This window comes from Desmodus rotundus, unplaced genomic scaffold (genome assembly GCF_022682495.2).
Source record: "Desmodus rotundus isolate HL8 unplaced genomic scaffold, HLdesRot8A.1 manual_scaffold_339, whole genome shotgun sequence".
NCBI lineage: Eukaryota > Metazoa > Chordata > Mammalia > Chiroptera > Phyllostomidae > Desmodus > Desmodus rotundus.
In genome coordinates, this window is record NW_026527411.1 from 10,486 (window position 1) to 31,417 (window position 20,932).

General features: G+C 41.4%; 1 protein-coding gene across 4 annotated transcripts; it reads left to right on the top strand.

Annotated features, from left to right (window-relative positions):
- The first annotated feature begins 866 nt into the window (after nucleotides 1-866).
- LOC128780101 (chromobox protein homolog 1) lies at nucleotides 867-19,923 on the top strand. 4 transcript variants are annotated; one of them, XM_053917834.1, is made up of 6 exons: nucleotides 874-1,076; nucleotides 14,134-14,310; nucleotides 14,782-14,959; nucleotides 15,832-15,926; nucleotides 16,016-16,101; nucleotides 18,201-18,270. In XM_053917834.1, the coding sequence occupies exons 2-5, from the start codon at nucleotides 14,171-14,173 to the stop codon at nucleotides 16,092-16,094; spliced, it is 492 nt and encodes a 163-aa protein (XP_053773809.1). In that variant the 5' UTR covers nucleotides 874-1,076; nucleotides 14,134-14,170; the 3' UTR covers nucleotides 16,095-16,101; nucleotides 18,201-18,270. The 4 variants fall into 4 exon arrangements, with proteins under 4 accessions (XP_053773806.1, XP_053773809.1, XP_053773808.1 ...); XM_053917831.1 differs by lacking the exon at nucleotides 16,016-16,101 and having other exon boundaries at nucleotides 867-1,076; nucleotides 18,201-19,709; XM_053917833.2 differs by lacking the exons at nucleotides 16,016-16,101; nucleotides 18,201-18,270 and adding an exon at nucleotides 19,760-19,923.
- Nucleotides 19,924-20,932: the final 1,009 nt, after the last annotated feature.

Here is a 20,932-nt window from a genome sequence, read left to right on the forward strand (position 1 = left end):
CGCCTTCTCAGATTGCTGGCATCTGAATGAAGTTCCCATAAAGATTCCATCCTTGTTTCTACTTATTGGTTCTGGTAGGGACAGGCAGAATGAATGCTGACTTTTCCAGTTTTCTCATCATATAATGCTTTACAATAATATAACTCTAAATCTCATTCCATATTTTGGCTTGTGTGTTCCCAATTCGCAAACTGTCTTTTTTATGCAGGCACAGTAAGTTTTTACTAATTACTACTTGTGATTCATTTGTTTTACTTTGGCTATTCTGAACCCTTTGACACAAGCATGGTTTTTGGCCTATTTCTGTTTCTTTGGGGTGACTGGGTGAGGAGTGCTCAAGGCGACAACGGAGGAATTCTGCACTAAAGGAATACATTGGCACAGCCAATGAAAAAGGGTTAGTTCAAGAGACCGTGATGACACCTGCCAGGGGAACCTAACCTAGTCTAAGGGGTCAGGGAAGGCCGCGAAGGGTAAGTAATCCAAACGCTGAGAAGTAGGAGCCTGACAGAGATCTGAGGAAGAAGAAATTAAGGATTTCAGAGATACTGGAGATTTTGTGAAGTTCTGGTGGGAAACCTGGTAAGATTCAAAAACGCCAAGAATGTGAATTTCTGTCCAGAAGTAGTTGATTTTTAGGACCAAGCATCAATGGACTCGCTTGTAAAAGCACACGTTCTAATTTCCTCGGGAACGACGTTCTAAACTACACTCCCCAACCACTTCGCAGTTTAAAAACTTGAAACTCCATGAAATTCTCTGGAACAGTGCGTGGCGTCCGACGCGCGCAGCACATCGGATCTTGTAGTCCCTAATGGACTCCGAGTCCCATAAAGCAGTGCGACAGGTCGTCGCACCTGCGCAGAGCGGGCGGCGGGCCGCGCAGAGTGCGAAGCTCTTTTGTTCGGCAGAGGGGAGGGCCGTTGGCCGGGGCCTGCGGGACGCCGCTTCAGTGAGGGGCTTGGTTGCCGCAGCCGGCCTGTTGCTCTTAGGCGCGCCAGTCCTCCGGCCCGCCCGACGCGACCTGCCTGGAGCGCGGCACCGATTCCTCTCCTGCTCTCGGGCGCTGCTCTGAGGTGAAGAGTCTGCCAGAGGCGGGGGAACGGCGGGAGGGGGTTCTGAGGGAGGCGGGCGGGCGGCGGCGGGAGCCCGGGCGGGGGGCCGCCCGCCGGCCCGCCGCGGAGGCTGCGAGCGGGTCCCGCGCCCTCCCCGCGCCCCGCTTCCCGCCGCGCGCCAGAAGGATGGAGAGGGCGGGGCGGTGTATCCAGAGGAGGACGTTGTAGCGATTCGGGGTGGGCCTAGCCCTGGCGGGGCGCTCATTCGCGGCCGGGGCTGACTCGGATACTGCTGTTTGCGTCGGGTGGGCGGCTGCGCGAGTGGGCTGGAGTGGAAAGTCCTGACTGTGGGTCGGGCAGGGGACTGGCTGGGCAGGCTTGGTGCCGGGACAGGGGTGGGGAGGGCTCGCAACTTCGAGACGGAGGTGCAGACGTGTAACCTGAGAATTTGGTGTCTGGTCGGGGCTCTCAGGAATTTTGCTTGCAAGGCTAGGGAGAAGTAACTTCGAGTAAGTTGTAGTAAGAGGGTGCTGGGCAGCCCAAGGTGCGCTTCTGGGGGAGACCTGTTTCATACATTGCGGAGGGGGTAGAAGGAGAAGCAGTTACTTGCCTGGCTTGGCTCTAGAGGAGGAGAGAGCTGTTCGTGTAGACGGAGCGGGACGTTCCGAGAGTCCTTAAACATTTTGTGTAAGGTGAAGATAAAAGGGGGAACCTGGCTGCCCTTCATTCCCGAGGGTCCTTAAACAGTGGGGAGGCTGCAAAAATAATGTGTAAAGCAAGGATGGTCCACGCTCTCTTCCCCTTTGCAGGTTTGCTACTCCCTTCACTCCGTGCCTCCTTCAGGAAGTTGAAAAGTCCAAGTTCAGCTCCTGCTTTGATTCAGAGTTAGTTTCGTATATTTTTATCTGGGATTGTTAAGTTGTAGAAATGTGTAGATGAGTTAATATTTAAGGAATTAAGTTAGATTTTGAGAAATGTGGGAAATTGGGAGACAAAGAGGAAAAAGTTCATTAAATGGTGACATTTTTTCTTTTCCCTCTTGGGCTCTTCAGTTTTTTGTCCCACCTTTCTCTGGTAGAAAAATTTGAATACGAAGTGACCACTACTTACTCCTTTTTCAAAACTTCATATGGAGGTTTTTCACGAATTTGTGTTATATTCAGATATATGTTGGTTTAAATCGATTAAACTGGAGTTGACTAAAAGACCAAATACACTACAACCTCTGGCCCAGAGTAAATAGCTTCCTCGGTTATGTTAAGAATCATGTCAGCAGTTTGAAATAGTTCTAAAAGGCCCGTGGTTTTGGAAAAGATGCATGAATACACCTGAGAAAGCAGTGCTTGTGTTCTCTCGTGGCGCTTGCAGACGAGTACACAGAAAGTGGTATGATTGCAGGGCGCCTTGTTGGGATCAGTTGCCCCTTAATAAAACTTTAGGGCAGTTAAGGGTCTTCAGTCATTTCTGATTTTCCCATTTCTAACCCTCTGAAGGTCTTAACAGATTTTGCATTAGACTTGATATATTTTTCACTTCATAGGTTATTTTTCTGAAGAGTTTTTGGAATAAAATGCTAACAGCTAGTTTATGGGCTTACATACGATGGGGCCATGCCTCTTGTTCATCCAAGTGTCTGGCATATGGTAAGCAGTTTAAATTGTTGAGTGAATGGCTAGGGTGTTGGGATCCTTTCTGAGAATTCCACGTGTTAGTCAGCAGGATGAATTAGCATGCAATTAATTATGTAATCAGTTTGCGTGCCTTCAATGTACGACCTATGGCAGAGGAAAACTGTTGCTTGTCATAACCTCGGTTTTTCATGTACACCTTGGCATTAAATGCAGAAGCGGTATGCAGATAGTGCAGATAACAACTTCAAGTACCTTAGGCAAGGACTAGGAAAAGCCCCAGGTTCTAGGTTTCAAAAGCAAGGTATGTAGTTTGAATATTTTCTGTTTCAAAAGTATTTGAAAAATCTTCTGTGTCCTTTGTGTAGCTAAATAAGTATTTCCCAGTAGCAAAGTCTATTGGAAAATTGAATAGCTTTTCTAAGGTTACCTAGAGAAGATTTTCAAATATGGACAAAATTCAGATTCTCTCTGTATTTGAATTTAATAACTTGTGTTAAATCTTTCCTACCTTTGGTCTTCGTGATTTGCTGACCAGAAGGGGTAACGTAATTTGTCTGTGAAATTGTGCCTTTCCCTTTGATAGTAGCTAACACATTGAAGGCCTGATAGAACTGTGGTATTTGAGAGACTAATGTCAGTAATCCGGTTTTGTTGTGTGATCTGTGAATGCTTTGGTCTCTGCTTTTAACCTCAACTTAGTCGTAATTCTGGTCATTTTTATTTCACCTTAAACTAAAAGATTTGCTTCATATATAACCATGGTCTCTCATCCCAAATCTATAGTTTCATCCATGTCAACATACTGGGACGAGGTTGGCAAAGTTTTTGGACACATCTCAGATAGTATTCTAGTTTTATTCACACACCAGTACTTTAGTCCTAGATCCTGGAATTTGAAGGCAGGGATTCCTTTAAAGTGAAACACCTGGTCACTGGGTATGTGGCACAAGTTCTTGCTTTCTGCTCAGTAAAGTTTTCCATTTGGAAAGCATTTGCCTCACAAACACCCACACCTAACACACTGAAAGCATTTAGCAACATGAACTAGGAGGACTACAAAAATATACTACACGTGCCTTCACCTGCCTTTTGATGACGGGTATGGAGTTGCCAGTGCTCAGCAAAGGTGCTTCTTCCTTGTTTTCCATTTAGGGTTTGTAGGTCAGATTTATCTTGTTGCTCATTCCCTAAAAAGCTGACAGCTTTGGACTTTTACTCCCTGGTGATCCGAGTCCGAGGCATTCATCCTTATTGCCCATGTAGGGTTCAACACCTTTCACAGGGCCAGACCTACCTTTGAGTGAAAATAGAAACAGAATGCTTTGCGAACTGCAAGGAAAACTGAAACGATATTTGGCTCGATTGCGTGGGCTTTATGGAAGAAGTAGCATGTCAGCTGGGTCTGGAAGGGTGGGTAGGGTTTTGAGTGCTAGTCTTGGACAGGAGCACACTTCTAAATGACGAGCACGGCCATCGCAGAGGAACGTGCAACCTACGTTCAGGCGATAGCTTTCTGTTTTGACTGCAGTGTAGGATTTGTGAGGGGAGTAGGAGTATAGAATGGTAGGAACCAAAGGGTGTTAGGTGTTCAAACATTGTGGAGTTTGGACTTTGGACTTTAAGGAGGAAGAGGCCTTGGAGAAAATTTTGTAGCAGTTACCTACCACCTTCCTATTCAGTCTCATCCCGCCCAAACTCGTTCACACACCATCTACCTCAGACAAGCCTCATTGCGTTTGTTCACAGCAGTTCCTTGAGCCAAATTGCCTTCCTCCAGTCCACCTTTTCAAATAAATGCTCTTGGAGTTTGGCTGCGGTCCCAACTTTCAAAACCTTCCCTAATTACCCTAGCCATTTATTCCTCCAAGTCCTGTAGTGCTTTTGTGGTTACTTATTATTGAGGATACTTCTTTTGTTAATTATTACATACACTTGTCCTTTCTCCTGCTGAAAGGAACTTCAACTTTTTTACCTTTTTATGTGTTACCTTTCAGTCCTGGCTCTGTCTTACTGTTGGGGGACTTTGGGAAATTTTCTTTACTTTAGTAAGCCTCCATTTCCATATTTGTGAAATGGACTTAGAGGAGTTGTTACAAGGATTGAATTAAGTGCCTTTATGTGCGTTAAGTGGTAAGTATTCAATCAGTGATAGTTATTGTTATGTTATTATCACTTACCCCTGAGGGATTCTCCAAAGTTTGTACCTGTGTGTCCTCATATCCCACTAGCCTGACCAGACAGCTCCGTTTGCCTGGGTCTGAGGGTTCCTTGTGTTGTGGACTTGGCATGCACTAGCCAGGGTGACTAGTACTTAGTCACCCTATATTCCACCCAGGTTCTTAGTAAATGTTTATTGACTTGATGTATTTTTTTTAATTAAAATCCTCACTCGAGGACATGCTTATTGATTTTAGAGGGAGAGGAAGGACAGGAAGAGAAACATTGATGCGAGAGAGAAACATCAATCGGTTGCCTGGTTGCCTCCTTCACGCCTAGACCAGGGACCAAACCCGCAACCTGGGCACATGCCCTACCAGGAATTGAACCTGAGAGCATTTTTGGTTTATGGGAGGATGCGCCAACCAACTGAGCCATCCCCGCCAGAGCTTGATTTGGGGTTTTTTTGTTGCTGTTTTTTTTTTTTTAAGAATTTTTTAACTCACTTTTTAAAAAGATTTTACCTATTGCCTGGCTAGCATGGCTGAGTGGATTGAGCACCAGCCTGCAAACCAAAGGGTCGCCAGTTTGATTCCCAGTCTGGGCGTGAGCCTGCTTTGCAGGCCAGGTCCCTAGTAGGGGGTGCATGAGAGGCAACCACACATTGATGTTTCTCTCCCTCCCTTTCTCCCTCCTTTTCCCTCTCTAAAAATTAAATAAATGAAATCTTTATATATATATAAATTCTAAGAGACCAGGGATTTTGCCTGTCATATTCACCCTATATTTTAGCCCCAGTCACATACTAGGTGCCTGATAGGTAACTGTTAAATGAGTGAATACTATAGGAACAGGTTCATAGGAAGAGTTAACCCAAACCTAGGCTGGGGCTTCAGGGAAGCTTCTGGCAGTGGCATTTCAGCTAAGGAAAAATTGGTCAAGTAAAGACTGGTGCAAAAGGCAAGGTGATTGTGATTAATAGGTTAGGTGCAGTAGTCTTCAGCTCAAATGTTCACAGATATTAGTAAGAGATCTGCATTTTCATTTTTAATTTTTTTGTTTGTTTCAGTGTGTGGTTGCCTCTTGCACACCCTCCACTGGGGGCCTGGTCCACAACCCAGGCATGTGCCCTGACTGGGAATTGAACCAGCAACCCTTTGGTTCACAGGCTGGCACTCAGTCCACTGAGCCACACCAGCCAGGGTGAGATCTGCATTTTTAAATCAGTGTCTAGTGTTGAGAATGAATTGAATTAGGAGTCATCCAGGCAAGAGGTGATGGTAACTTGGAACAGGATGATAGTAGTGGGACTAGAAAAATGTCTGAACTGAAAGATATTTAAGATACAAAATCAATAGGATTTAGTAAGAGACTAGATCCATGGAAGGATGGGTGAGAAATCAAGGGTGATTGTCATGATTTTGTCTTGAACTCAGTAAAGCTATATGAACTCTTAAAAAGACCATTGTTCATTTAATTGTTACTAGCTTTTTTAAAAGTATATATGTAAAATCTGAGCCTGAAGTCCTAACCTCTGAAGTTTATTAAAGAGCTTCTTTACCATATGGATCATCAAAACTGTTTGACTTTTGACAGAGGTCTTCAGAGATCTTAAAATTCGTTTTGCAAATTTATTTTATTGAAATTTTCCATTGTATCCAAAATTTATTTTTCTCATTTGTCTTATCTGTCTTCATAGGAAGCTATATTCCTTTTGCCATTTACTATAAGAGTTTTGTTACTTTATTTTCCTGCCTGGGCCAGATAAAAGGAAGAGCACAAGAAAATCCTGCCCTTTAGGTATATCAAATGTGATTTCTTAGTTTCTGGCAGCTCTTCTGTCTCAGTCTTCCAGAAATGATATCTTGGTTTCTCTGCTTTGTAATTATTGGCTTATACCAACCACACCTGAGTCCTTCTTGAGTTTGTTCTGGAGCTGCTCTGCTCTTAGAAAAAGCTAGCTCTGAATTTCTGCCAGATACATAGAACAGAAAAGGTGTTTTCTCACTGAGTTTTGTGCATGTGTGTTTTTAATTTGAGAGAGAGAGAGACATCGATTTATTCCATTTATTTATGCACTCATTGGTTGACTTTTGTATGTGCCCTGACCAGGGGTCAAACCTGCACACTTGGCGTATCAGGATGACGCTCTAACTAACCCAAGCTGCCCTTTGAGCTCCTAATGCACTGGGTTTCAGAGAGCTATCCCTAAGCTTAAAACAGTAAATAATCTAATGAAGTAGGCTGCAGGTGCAAGTGTATAAATAGACAATTAATGCCAGAAGGTCATAAAAGCTCATCTCAAAGGAATCCCATGAAGGTTGTTAACACCTATTTTATAGATGAGGAAACTGAGTTATGTGGTACATATATTTAATTATCTATTGACTTAAAGTTGTTGTGAGGAGTCAGGGAAGGGAGAGATATGCTTCTGGTGCTCATACTAGCTTTCTTCTGGCAAAAGAAACTATGAGGATACTTGAAGCAGTACTCTTTCAGTTTCATTGTAAATGCGAAAATATCTAAGATTAAATGATGTTGAATGTGATAGGAGAAGATTTTTGTTTTCAAGAACATCAATTGTTTGGTTTTTTTTTTTGCTCTAGCCTTATTCTAAATTTTATGGAGAAAGTAAAATGTTCACTTGCCTTTTAGCTAACTATGAGAATTGATTTATATCTGCAATAATTGTGTAAATTCACCTGAAGAAGGTAGTTCCTGCCAGTCCTGTTACAGCAGTGGCTTTTATCCAAGAATGTGCATCAGGCCACCTAAGGAGACTTTAAAGATTCAGATGGCATGGTCAAAGCAACATTGTTTGCAATAATGAAAAATTGGAAAAAACCCCAATTTCTATCACCAGGTCAATGGTTAGAGTATAGCATGTCCATACAGTATGGACTTCTGTGCAGGTGTTAGGAATATATATCTTTTATGGAACAATGGAAAAGTATATTACATAAAAAGGCAAGTTGTAGGACTGTAATATCTATTTTCACAAATGTATATCTGTGTTAGTTTATATATAAAAGAACAAAAACAAGCTTTGACAGATTTTGAGCCAGGGAACTTTGATTTCCTTCATTCAGTATTTTTGTAATTGAATGTGAATACATGTATTATATCATAATTAGAAAAACAATTTAAAGCCCTGGCTGCTGTAGCTCAGTGGATTGAGCATGGGCCTGTAAACCAAAGGGTCGTAGGTTCGATTCCCAGTCAGGGCACATGCCTTGGTTGCAGGTCAGGTGGGGGGGGGGCACTTGAGAGGCAACCACACATTGATGTTTCTCTCTGTCTCTTTCTCCCTCCCTTCCCCTCTCCCTAAAAATAAATAAATAAATAAAATCTTTTAAAAGAAAAAGGAAAACAATTTAAAAATAATACACTCTACTTTCTTATTCATTGGATCTTAGCATTTGTATTTTTAAACTCCATAGGTGATTCTGATGCTGTTATAGGTGAAAGTTATTTACTCAAGGTCTGCTTTACTGTGAATCTTTTCTTAGTAAAGATAAGTCGCCTCACCTGACTAACATTCTGAATATGTCACCTTAGTGCTTAGCTAAAAGCCCTACTACTGGTTTGGTTTCAGAGGTCTGTAGCTGGCAAGGAATCAGTATGGATATTCCTGGGGTGGCCCTTTATAATTCATGTATCTGATGGATCAGGGGCCTATGTCCACATTATCTTCCCAGGTCTTTTCTCATACCCTTTCACAGTAACAACCACCCAAAATAAAATGCCTAATCTTGTGTCTGATACTTTACTGCCTCTGCCTTCAAGTAGCATTGCCCCTCCTTCCCATTTCCTATCTCCTAACTTCAGGAGTGAAGGGTATGTGAAGAGGATTGCAACAGTCCTTTCTCCCCTTCTCTTAGAAGAGCTCTGAGGCCCTGGACAGCTAGCTCAGTTTGGACAGAGTATCATCCTGACACACCAAGGTTGTAGGACCCACCCTCCGGGAGGGCATGGAGAAGAAACTACCCTCTTCGCTCCCTGTCTTCCTCTCTCTCTAAAATCAATTTTATTTTATTTTATTATTATTTTTTTTTGCACCTCTCCATCCAGGGACTGAACTTGTAACCTAGGCATGTGCCCCGAACAGGAACTGAACTGGTAACAAAGATGCCCAATCAACTGAGCCACACTCATCAGACCTAAAGTAAATTTTTAAAAAAGAGCTATAAGTTCATGACTCTTGCTCCAGATTTATACCATTCCTGGATTCACTGGGACACTATAGATGTATTTTGGTTTCTTTAAGTTGGCATTTTTCTCAGTAGTTGTCTCTCCAGACTACTTGCAAGTTTAACTTCAAAAATTCTGCCCCTTGTAGCATTTGTCAATTTAAAAGACTCCAAAGCCTTCTGGGCTCTAAAAACAAAAGCTTTTTTACTGCTTGCTGATTTAATTAACAATGAATACCTTCATATTCCAGTAACCAATTAAAAATCACTGTTTTTGTTTTTTTAAACAGGGATATCTCCCAAGGTCTTTCCTGAAAGAAAATCATTGTCAGTTATTTCCTTATTTACTGACCACATTGCACCGAATATGCATCTCAAGAGCCCTCTCTGTCCTTTCCTTGTACAGCCTGAGGGAATGCTCCCTGTGTAGCCAGCTACTAATTCTGTGTGTGCAGTAGGGCCACTTAGCCCAGCTTTGCTAGGAGATGTCCTTACTGAAATGTATGCTCTTGGTTAATTGTGTGACCTTAGATGACGATTTTATTTTATGTAAGTCTCTTCTGTTATCTATGAGGTATCAATAACATTTGAATGGCTTGTTTCTCAGGGTGGTTTCTGTTTTAGGATCAAATAAGATGTGTAGTCGCACTTTATAAACTGTAAAGTGCAATACAAATGTAAAGTATTGTTTTTCTAGGCATCTTAAAATATGGCAGACCCAGTAAATATTTAGGTCAAAGTTATAGCATCTTATTTAACTAGATTTTTTTGTTTTTAATTTTTATTTATTGATTTTAGAGAAAGGGAGTAATGGAGAAACTCAATTTGTTGTTCCACTTATTATGCTTTCATAAATACGCAACCTTGGGGTGGAATGATGCTACAACCAACTAATCTACCTACCCAGGCAGGGCTTAACTAGATTTTTTGTCTGCAACTTCCTAAGCTTTGAGAAGACTTGTCCAAGGATTAAAATTTCTAAGTTAATCTAAATTATTTACCCTTGTGAACACCTCTTGTGACATTCTTTCATATATTTTGACCCTTTAAAAATTATGGCACTTTTGCCCTGGGTGGTATGGTTCAGTAGGTTGAGCGCTGGCCTGTGAACTGATTGCAGGATTCAAATCCCTGTCAGGGCACAAGCCTGGGTTACAGGCTCGGTGCCCCCGCCCCACCCTCTCCCCTTCTGCACCCACTCCACCGTTGGGCGTTGGGGGTGGGAGAGGCAACCAATTGACATTTCTCTCACACATTGATGTTTATCTCCCTCTCTTCCTCCCTTCTCTCTCTAAAAATAAATAAATAAAACCTTAAAAAACAAAGAAAATGGCACTTTCGATACCATAATTTGGTTGCCAGGATGCTTGGGGAGAGTGGCAAATAGTGTTGGCCAAAGGCAGTTTTCCATTATGCTGCTACACTGATCTGCGTTACTTTGAAGTTTCCTTGCCAAGCAATTCCAACTGAGAGCTCTCCTTCTGGATCTCTCTGCTGGTGTTTAGAGACTGCCATCTTCAGGTAGAGGCAGTTTCTCTTGAAATAACCCATTTGGAGACTGTAGGAGAATAATTGGCCCATCATAATATTTAAAGGGGGCTCCTGGCTCTTCTGAAGATACTAGATTCTACAGGAAGAATGGGTTGCATATTTAGTCTACTTCTCTATTGGTTTTGAAAACAGCTTATTCAGGACCCTGGAGAAGTACCTATAAATAAGGGGGAAAAAACTCACATTGGGTAGCCTGGCCGAGAATCTCCAATATAAAGAAGAATCCGGTCTCTGGAGGCAGATGCTGGGATGAGCCAGTTAAGAAAGTTCAGAGAGAAGTCAAGAGTCTGATTTCTGCATTTCTTTACTTCTTATTTCAGTTGTTCTTAGGACACTGATTTAAGCTAAACCAAGAGGTCTTTTTCCCTATTGGGGTGATTTACTTTACTTAACCTAAAAGATTTTTTTTTTATTCTTTTCTATGACTGCTCCTCCTTGGGGCATGCAATGATAAGCGGAGCAGAGGCCTGCAGGAGCTGGAGATGAGTCAGAAGCTGTCCTGACCGTTTTGGGTCATACATCAGATGGGCAGTGTTCAATGCTATTTCTTTTTCTTTTTCGGGATAGATCTTATTATTTTTTAAATTAAGTGTATTGGGGTAACATTGGTTAATAACATTACATAAATTTTAGGTGTGCAAGATTGTAAATCCACATCTCTATACTGTATTGTGTGCTCCGCACCCGAAATCTAGTTTCCTTCCTTTACCATATAAATGAAGTGCTGTTTCTTTTTGTAAGACAATTAAAGCTATCAGTGTAGATAACACTAAGCCTTAAATAGCTCTGAATTTTGAAGCCATAATAAGGGTTATTAGGGGACAGTTACTATTTTTGGATCATCTGTAACCCATTGTTTTCCTTCCGTCTATTGAGAAGGGGAATGTCTTACAATTTTTAAGTACAAATTAATGTAGGAGGTTGTATAGCCCTTTGTTATCTAAAAATGATCGACAGTTTATTTTTTTCTGCATTTTTTTAAACCAAAGCCTGACCATGAATCTTGCCACCCCTTCAACCCCCAGGGAAAAGAAGCAACCAAGGAATAATAGCACTTGTCCTTGGGGGAAATACACTACTGCAGGAAAGTGAGATTTTTCTTTACTCATAAAATAACACATCATACGGCGATCAGAATTTGGAAACCTGAAAGCATCTCCCTTTGGAAGCACAGCCTCTGAATCAGAGGCATGATGAAGTTAGTCAGAGATTGCATTCGATCTAGTGCTTAGTCTGTTCAGGAACTGAAGGAAAGGAAGACTCCTGGCACTTTCTCTAGAAGGTAGAGGATTTGGGGAGGGGCAGGAATGTCTTCAGTATGCAAATGGAGAGGAAGAGTGTTGAAAAGATACTCATTGATTTGTGTTCTGGAGGGGTGGGGGTAGCTTGGGTATTGCCGTAGGCCACGTTAAAAGCATCTCAGAACATTGTTTTGTCACTCTGCAGAGTAGTTTAGTGGGAGAAATGTCTGCATTTTTTCTAAACAGACATTAAACTCCAGGAAAGCAGGGACCATTTCTTACTCTACTGAATCTCTAGTATCCAGCAATGTCTAGAATTTTCTAATAGCCAAACATGTTTGTTCTTTCATTAAGTCGGCATTTCTCCTTTTTGCAGACATGGAGATATAGCTGAGTGTAAGCCTAAGCGTCTGTAATACTATAACTGATTCATAGTGACAGTCCTGACTTTTGTGAAGTTTGTTACATTTCATTTTTTGCTATATTCATATAGTCTATAGGTAGACTATTTCTAAAATACATTCTATCTATACAGTCCAGTTTAAAGTATTTTGAAGAGTTTCTACTAAGTTAGACTCCTTTTCGCAAGGATGCGAGAACAATCACTTTAATCCCAAATTGGCAGTCTTTTAAAAAAAAATTTTATTGTATATTTTTTGTTACCTTTTAGTTCCCTTATACACCCTCCCTGCCCCAGCAATCACCACTGTTGTCCATGTCCATGAGTCCTTTTTCCTCAACCCCTCTACCCACTAACTTCCCCACCCCCTCACTGCTGTCGTCCCACTCTCCATCTATGAGTCTGACCCCATTAATTGGCTTTGACCTAAATTCAGACATGGTAGTAACTCCTTTCTTGTTTGGATCATCTGCCATCCTCTTAATACTTTCTGTCACATTCTGGGCAACTGATTATCAATTTGTACATTTTGGCCAATTTTGTAGATAACTTCAGTTGTGTTGGTATCTTATGGTGCCACCTACTGACACAAATTGGTAAACATAAGGCATTAAGCCTACCAGCAGTCAGAGTTGTATGTTAACAAGAACCTTGGTGAATTGTAAATTAATGGTGGCATTCAGAAAAGACTGCATAAAGAACCTTAAGGGGACTCAAAAGAAGAGGGTTTTGCCCTGGCCAGGTAGCTTGGTGGTTTAGTGGGTTGTCCCATTTGCGAAGGTTGTGGGTTTGATCCCCAATCAGGTCACATAGAAGAATCAAGCAGTGAATACATAAATAAGTGGAATGAGTCATTGTTTTTTTTCTCCCTCCAGACCCCCAATTCCTCTCTACTTGTTTTTAGAGAGGGGAAAGGAGGGAGAGAAACATAAATGTGTGGTTGCCTGTCGTGCACACCTCCCCCGCCCCCACACACACCTGGCCTGCAACCCAGGCATATATCCCCATTGGGGATCAAATCGACAACCCCTTGGTTTTCAGGCCAGCACTAAATCCACTGAGCCACACCAGCCAGGGCACCTAATTCTAAGTCAGTAAATTTAAAAAATTATTTTCTAAAGGAGAATATCTTTTAACATTATGGAAGAATGGGTTATAGGCATTCCAAGAGAAAATTAAACTAGATGTTCAATAAATAGAACACGGTACTTCCCACAGTAAAAAGTCAAGTCTGGTACTGTAATGAAATGGAAAACAGAATAGGAGGAAGTATGGATCAGCAGGTTTTTAAATGTGTGTGTGTGTGTGTGTATTTGAAATATATACCGTATTTTTTGGACTATAAGACACTTCCTCCCCAAATTTGGGAGGAAAATGGGGGTGCTGCTTATAGTCTGAATGTAGCTTACATTTATATCGGTGAAATATTATGTTATTTAGGTTATTAAATATTTTATCACATATTTTGCTTCAGAATTTTTTTTTCCTATTTTCCTTCTCTACAACCTAGGTGTATCTTATGGTCCAAAAAATATGGTACATTATTTTTAGGAGGATTTTCTTTCAATCCAACATAATATTTTAGATATCGTGCTTTAGAGTAAAAGGGCTATTGGCAGCTTTTTAACTTAGAATACATGTAAAAGTTTTAAGTGGCTATGCAAGAATAAAGAAGTTTTGCTGTGAGATTAGTTAGGGCTGTTTTATGAACTGGCTTTCTAAGTGAGTATATCAGAGAATTTCTGTGTGTATTGAAGATGGATAGGCATAGCATTTAAACAAACAATGCACAGTATTAGAGTCATCTGTGATGTCCCTACTTTTCTTACCATCCATATATTCACCTAACCAACAAGAGTATGCCCTTATTTTTATGCCCTTTTTATTTTTATTTATTTTATATTTTAGCAGCGTCACCCTTTATACTAGAAAGCTGGCGGGCACTATGGGGAAAAAACAAAACAAGAAGAAAGTGGAGGAGGTGCTAGAAGAGGAGGAAGAGGAATATGTGGTGGAAAAAGTTCTCGACCGTCGAGTGGTAAAGGGCAAAGTGGAGTACCTCCTCAAGTGGAAGGGGTTCTCAGAGTAAGTTCACTGACCTGGGGAAATCCATTCATTTAGTCACCAGCTGTTTCTTAGGAATCTAGTAATGTGTCAGGCCTAGGGTGCTCCAGTGGCTACAGTGTGATTCAGGCCTGGCCTTCATGGCTTATCGTCTAACTGAAAATGATCTATATGTACAAAGTGTTGTAATACAGGACAGTGATTTCGGAGAAGCAGTTTTGCATGTGACTTTAGACTGATCCAAATTTGCAAAGAGAAAGTAATTTTCCTTTGAAAGAGGCAACTTTTTAGACTTTAAATTTGTATTGAAAAGCTCCCCCATCCCACCAAGAGGTTTGAACTTTGCCCAGTGTTTGGTCTTGGGCAAAGCCTAGTCATTCATTGTCAGCTTCTCTTTTCCAAGGACACCAGCTTTTGTCCTTTTGTGCATCTCCTTTGTATGAGTATGCTAACTTTGAGTGGAAAGTGACTCACTGTGCCCTCTCATTTCAGTGAGGACAATACGTGGGAGCCAGAAGAGAACCTGGATTGCCCCGACCTCATTGCTGAGTTTCTCCAGTCACAGAAAACAGCACATGAGACAGATAAATCAGAAGGAGGCAAACGCAAAGCCGACTCTGATTCTGAAGATAAAGGAGAGGAGAGCAAACCAAAGAAGAAGAAAGAAGAGGTAAGGGTGGGAGGAAGAATTGTTACTAGCCAGAATTTTTACTGCTGTCAAAGAGGCTGAAGGCAGATAATTTTAGCACTTTTGTTCTACTGCTTTAAAAGAAAAACAGATTGTAGGTTTTTTAAATTTGTTTTTAGAGAGAGAAGAGAGGGAGAAAGAGAGGGAAACATCGATCAGTTGTGCCCCCAACTAGGGACCTGGCCTGAAACCCAGGGCATGTGCCCTGACTGGGAATCAGCTGGTGACCTTTTGATTTGTGGGCTGACGCAAATCAAAAGGTGGTATGACGCCACTGAGCCACACCAGTCCGGGCTCTACCACTTTTTAAATATCAGCAATCATCTCTCAGTCCTTCTGGAATCTTAGGCTAATATTTACAAAGGATTTGGGGGCTCAGTATTCTCAAAAGGCCATGTAATCTACGTTTATTTTGTCTGAAGTTTCAAGAACAATTCATTTCTGTTAGTAGATTGTTTTTGATGTTTCAGTCATTACAGGTTTGAAGTAGCCATTTTAATTCATTCCCAGTACCTTAAAGTAAGTTGTCTTTTTTTAAAAAATTTTTAAATATATTTATTGATTATGCTATTACAGTTGTCCCATTGCCCAAAGTAAGTTGTCTTTTGAGGGTGAAGAAATATTTGGGAACATTTAGTTTGCCTGAGGTTTCCCTTTTTACATGTGGGGACACCTCAAGCACTTCAGACCTTGATGGGATAATCGTTCAACGATTCTAAAAGGCCTGTGACCATGGTATTGATGAGATACTGGCAAAAAGAGTTTGAATGCATGGACCAGAGAAACAGGAGTAATTTCAATCTGCATAGCAGTCCCACATCGTTAAATTTGTTCAATCCCTCTGGTTTTTGCAGTCAGAAAAGCCACGGGGCTTTGCCCGGGGTTTGGAGCCGGAGAGGATTATTGGAGCTACGGACTCTAGTGGAGAGCTCATGTTCCTGATGAAATGGTGAGTCTGCCAGTGGCTGTGTGTGGTTGTTGTTTTCTTCTCCCGTTTGTTCCATGCCAGAGAAAAGAGCTGGACCTTCGAAATTCCAGTCACCCAAGTGTGAAATCTTTAAGATGGCATAGTCCTTCGATAGTGACCCTCGGCCTGACTGCCAACCTGGACTCATGACTTACAGGTAGGGGCCCTTAGGATTTTCAGATCTTTGGCCATTTTTTTAGGAGGTGGGCGAAAATCCAGAATGGAGAGGGTATGGGGAGGAATCATATTTCACTTTTCTAAGTGAAAGGAAAAAATGTGAAATGTGATTGAACTACCCTCCCCTTCTACCACCTCCTTAATAAAGATTGGGCTGGCCCCAGGCTCAGAAATTCTGTTAGCTTCTCTGGGTTAGGAAAGAATTTCTGTAGCTCTTGCTTTGTTCTTTAATCGTTAGATTCTTTATAATTTGTGCAGATTCAACAATTCCAGGATCAGCCAGCAGAGGGCAGCAAGACCTCTTTCCTATATACTGAGCATAGAGCAAGCCTTCTTTTTTCTCCCTTAAGTACAGACACCTGATAGTAATACTCCATGAAACAGCTTAATGGAAACAGTTGTCTTGAGAATCTTAAGAACTGTAATTAAGCCAAAACTTTATATAATCTCCCTACTCTGTCCAAAAGGAAGGCTTTTTTTGCTTATTGAAAATTCGTGTACTTTTTCCTCCTCAAGTGGATCTCAGTCATTGTTGTTAAAATATAAATTAGGAGCAAATAGTTCTAAGCCTTTGCGTATGAAGGCAGCGTTGTAGGTACTCTGTCTTTTTGTGAGTCTAGAACCTTCTCTGAAATTCATGTCTGTACTAGTTCCTCTTTTTTTTGGAAGGTGGCCACGGGGAGCCTAACTTAAACACCACAGAAAGCCTGTGTCACCACAAGCTAAACCTCTCTCTTCTTCCTATGCATTCCCTAGATGTTTACTGCATCTGGCCTTTTAGCTGATTTGTTGCTGCCTTATAGAAGAAGAGGTTTTGTTTTAAGGTGCTGCGTTGGAGGGGAAAGAATTGATTCCAAGAGTTGTGTGGTCCAACTAGAATATACTTTCTCTGTCTGCATTTGACCAGTTTAAGTTATAGTAGTATCTCTGTATTGCTTAAGATTATACCTTTTTGGTTGACATACTGCTATATGTAAGGATTATAGCTGAATATAACTGTACAGATTAAGATTGTTGTTGATTATAAAACCAAGTTCCTTTTGAAGTTATTTCCCTGGGGAGTAGAGATACTTGTCCATTTCCAAAAATAGCAAATATTCCTATTCAGTAAAATGACTGAACTTAACTTCTGAGTGTGTCATTGTCAACAAGGGGCAGCCTGCTTCAGGTTCCCATATTGTTATACTCCTTTCCCTTCCATTCTCTTGAGTCGGTTGTCCAGAAATACACCGTAGCAGCTCACTCTTTGGTTTTATGCAGCTGTGCAGCTTTGGTTTTCCTGTTGCGGGTTTTCTGGAACCTTTGAGGGATGCCTTGTCAGAGACCCTATCATATATCTGCTGCCTGCCCTATACTACTGCTTCTACCTGGGACATTCCCAGGGACCTGGAGATGGAGCTTAGTCCTTTGTCCCTTGTAATATGGATGTGATTTTCAAATTTCGAGAACATTTTACAATTTAGAAGAGTATAGAGAATTGAATAATAGTTCATTTTCTGCCAACCATGTTGAAGAACCATTTCAAAGCACCTGGGCGTTGTGGCATATCTTTGTGAGCATGGCATTTGGTAATGTTAAATAGTGTGATTATGAGTCAGCAAGAAAGTGTCCACCTGCACTGGCTCTGGCCAGTGTCATATCGGTATTCGGTGTTATCCAACATACCCAACGTGGTAGGAAAAGCTATTACAAAGCCAAGATCTCTCCACAGGCTCTTAGCCCCTGGCATTTGGCTTTTGAAAGAGTGTGGTAGTCTCTCTCCTTCCCTCAGAATACAAGAGTCTTTTTTTCTTTCTTTCTTTTTTTGCCTTTCCCAGAGTTGGTAAAAACTCTGTGATAGCGGTAGCGTTAGATAACCTACCTTTTGACAAAGATAACCCAGAGGGGGATTTTAACAGGAGATCTACAAGGATGTCACTTAACTAAAAGCTGACAGTAAATGCTGCTTGGGCCATGTTAATACCCTTCCTTAGCTTATGCTTCTGGAATTAATATTTTTAAAGCTCTATCTCTTGGATGATCCAAGTTGGGAGACCAGTAGCACCTGGTCTCAAAGTCTCTCTGTGCTTTGTTCTGCAGGAAAAACTCTGATGAGGCTGACCTGGTCCCAGCCAAGGAAGCCAATGTCAAGTGCCCCCAGGTTGTCATATCATTCTATGAGGAAAGGCTGACGTGGCATTCCTACCCCTCGGAGGATGATGACAAAAAAGATGACAAGAATTAACTCTCCTGAGTATCAGCCCCTGTCACATCTGACTGTGGGTTCAAGTGGGGAGGGGAAGGAGTTCTACTTGTCTTGACACCATAGAGGTGGCTTGAGAAGATGTCCTTTGAAGAGCCAGTATAGTTTCTGTGCCCTACAGCAGCCCAAGTGCTTTAAAGCCGTTCCATGCTGTATAGTTTGCACACCCATCCGAGTGGAAGGGAAGGAGGATAAGTGTTTCAAGGCAACCCAATTCTGCACTGTGCCGAGAAAAGCAAAGGGCCTTCTATGAAGGACAAAACTTGCAGAATGGGTGTGTGGGAGAGCAGAAAGATACTGTAGATCTTCAAAGAGCATCTCCGCAACCCACAGCCTTCTTCCCAATAGTGTTAACTACATTTTTACAGCGTAGCATGTGTGTAGTTTTTGACTATTACTGGTGTATTATTTGGGGGTGGGAGGGAGGGGTGGGAAGGAAGGGAGATGGGTAGGATTGTTTTTGTTAAAATTTGGGGCCATGTTGGGGAAATGGTGAAACAATGAATAGAACAATGATTTGGTTCTGTGTCCAGAATATTTTATCTTTTCAAAAAATGTCATTGCCAATCTAATTGAGGACTGTAAGAGACTGTTTAAAAGCTGTGAATGCCTGAAACTTACAAGCCAAGGTGTTCCCTGCCTGAACTTAATGCTCTTCCCAACAAAGGACTAAGCCAGTTGATGTTACCAAAGCTGCCATTTTAGGGATGGAAACTGGTTGAGAAGGGAACGTCTTTTATTGGAGCATATACATAGGCAGATCATTCTGTCTTAGAGGTGCTAATTCTTGAAATTGACAAGAAGACCCTTTCTTTTCCAATTATGATGCTATAAATAATAGCTTGTCCATCCAAGTTACTGGCTGAGGTATTTGGGGAGGGGAAGAGGGTGACATAGGAGGCGTGAGCATTAAGAGAAGGGCCCATGCTCTTAGGGTAGAAAACTCTCGGAGCCTCTCTGTTTTTCGAACTTTGGACTCTGAAGCCATTGATGGCAGGGTTTAGTCACTGACAGCACAAGTTCACTGAATCACTTCAAGAGTTGGATTATTTCAACAGCCCTGGTCTCAGGAGAAGATTAAGCTTTCATACTGGGGCAGTGGTTCACTTTAAAAACACACACACAAAAAAACCTTTTTTCATCCTAAGACTTAACTAATACCCAAAATGCTGTCTTGGCTCATGAGATCCATCAATTCTTGACATCATCCAGACCTGCATCTAGAACTTCACTGTAAAATTTTTAGGCATGTGTTAGGTTTCTGTGAAAACTTTGTTTAAATGTAAACTTCATACCACACTGTCAGTTTTTGTCTTAATAAAACTATATAGATTTATAATCCTTGATTTGTGTGAAGTCTTGCCAGAAACCCTCCTTGCCTTTTATTGCCTTTCAGGTTCACTGTTGGAAACAACTTCCACACTTGGATGGTTTTATTTCTTAAACACTGGAGGCTTGAGAATCTGGCACCGGGCCTGAATCTTTGAGTGGTCTCACGTCGAGTAAATATTTATTGAGCATTTATATTGATGCAGAGACTGTAAATATTGCCACATCATTCCGTCTTCACATTACTCAAAAGGTTTTTTGTTTCCCATTCTGTGATCTGATAGCACTTCCAAACTATGTGTTTGGAAACATGGGGTTTTGAGTTAGGTTTAGATCTTAGCTTATGTATTTCATAGATTTGTGTGACCTTAGCTAAAGTCAGCTTCCCGGAATTTTCAGGATTTGGCCTTGGATTTGATACTGAATTAAAATGTCATCTATTTCCTTAACGTCGCTTTCTGCCTATAATGGGACTGGACTCTGGTCATTTGTAAAAATGGAAGGTGGGATTTCCACTGAGATCAAATCAGTGTAGCAATTCAGATCTACTCTTTAGTACAAAGCATTTAAGTAAACTGATATGTTGGTACTTTATTCCAAAAGCCTCCTAGGAGTTTAGGGAGACAGAAATAACGATGGAGCTGGAAGTCTTTTTCTGTGCAGAGGTCTGAGTGTGTCCTTGTAATTGGCAGCAGCCGAGCAGTCAGTAGCTAGATAAAAGAGCGGGGTGAGGTGGGCATTGGTGCTCTAGTTCTTTTCCGCATCATAAGATGCACTGAAATTAGCCTTCAGCCTTGGTATGTGTCCAGAAAGTGCTGCTATTCAGCTATAGCCTTAACCTTTGGAACATATTTCATTGTCTTTTCTGGATTCCTGAACTCTCTTGTAAGACCAGACCATTCTCTCCAGGAAAGACACTGAAATTGATAATATGTACAATGGAAATTGAAGTAGAAATATTCACAATTTTATCTTTAAAAGCCAATTTTTCACATTTCTAGATTCAAGTTTTTGTTTTTAATTTATTGGTTTGAGAGAGAGAGAGAGAGAGAGAGAGAGATCAACTTGCCATACCACCCCTTCATGCACTCATTGGTTGATTCTTGTGTGTGCCCTGGCTGGGAACCAGACCTGCAGCCTTGGTGTATCAGGACAATGCTGTAACGAGTTGAGCTACCCTGCCTGGTCAGGGCTTGATTCAAGGTTTAAGAATAAATTTTTCTCAAGTGATTATTAAAGC

Coding starts and splice junctions, on each gene's coding strand:
- LOC128780101 (XM_053917831.1), top strand. CDS start 14,171: ATGGGGAAAAAACAAAACAAGAAGAAAGTGGAGGAGGTGCTAGAAGAG. Junction 14,311..14,781: donor AAGTGGAAGGGGTTCTCAGA/GTAAGTTCACTG, acceptor CTCTCATTTCAG/TGAGGACAATACGTGGGAGC. Junction 15,927..18,200: donor CTCATGTTCCTGATGAAATG/GTGAGTCTGCCA, acceptor TTTGTTCTGCAG/GAAAAACTCTGATGAGGCTG.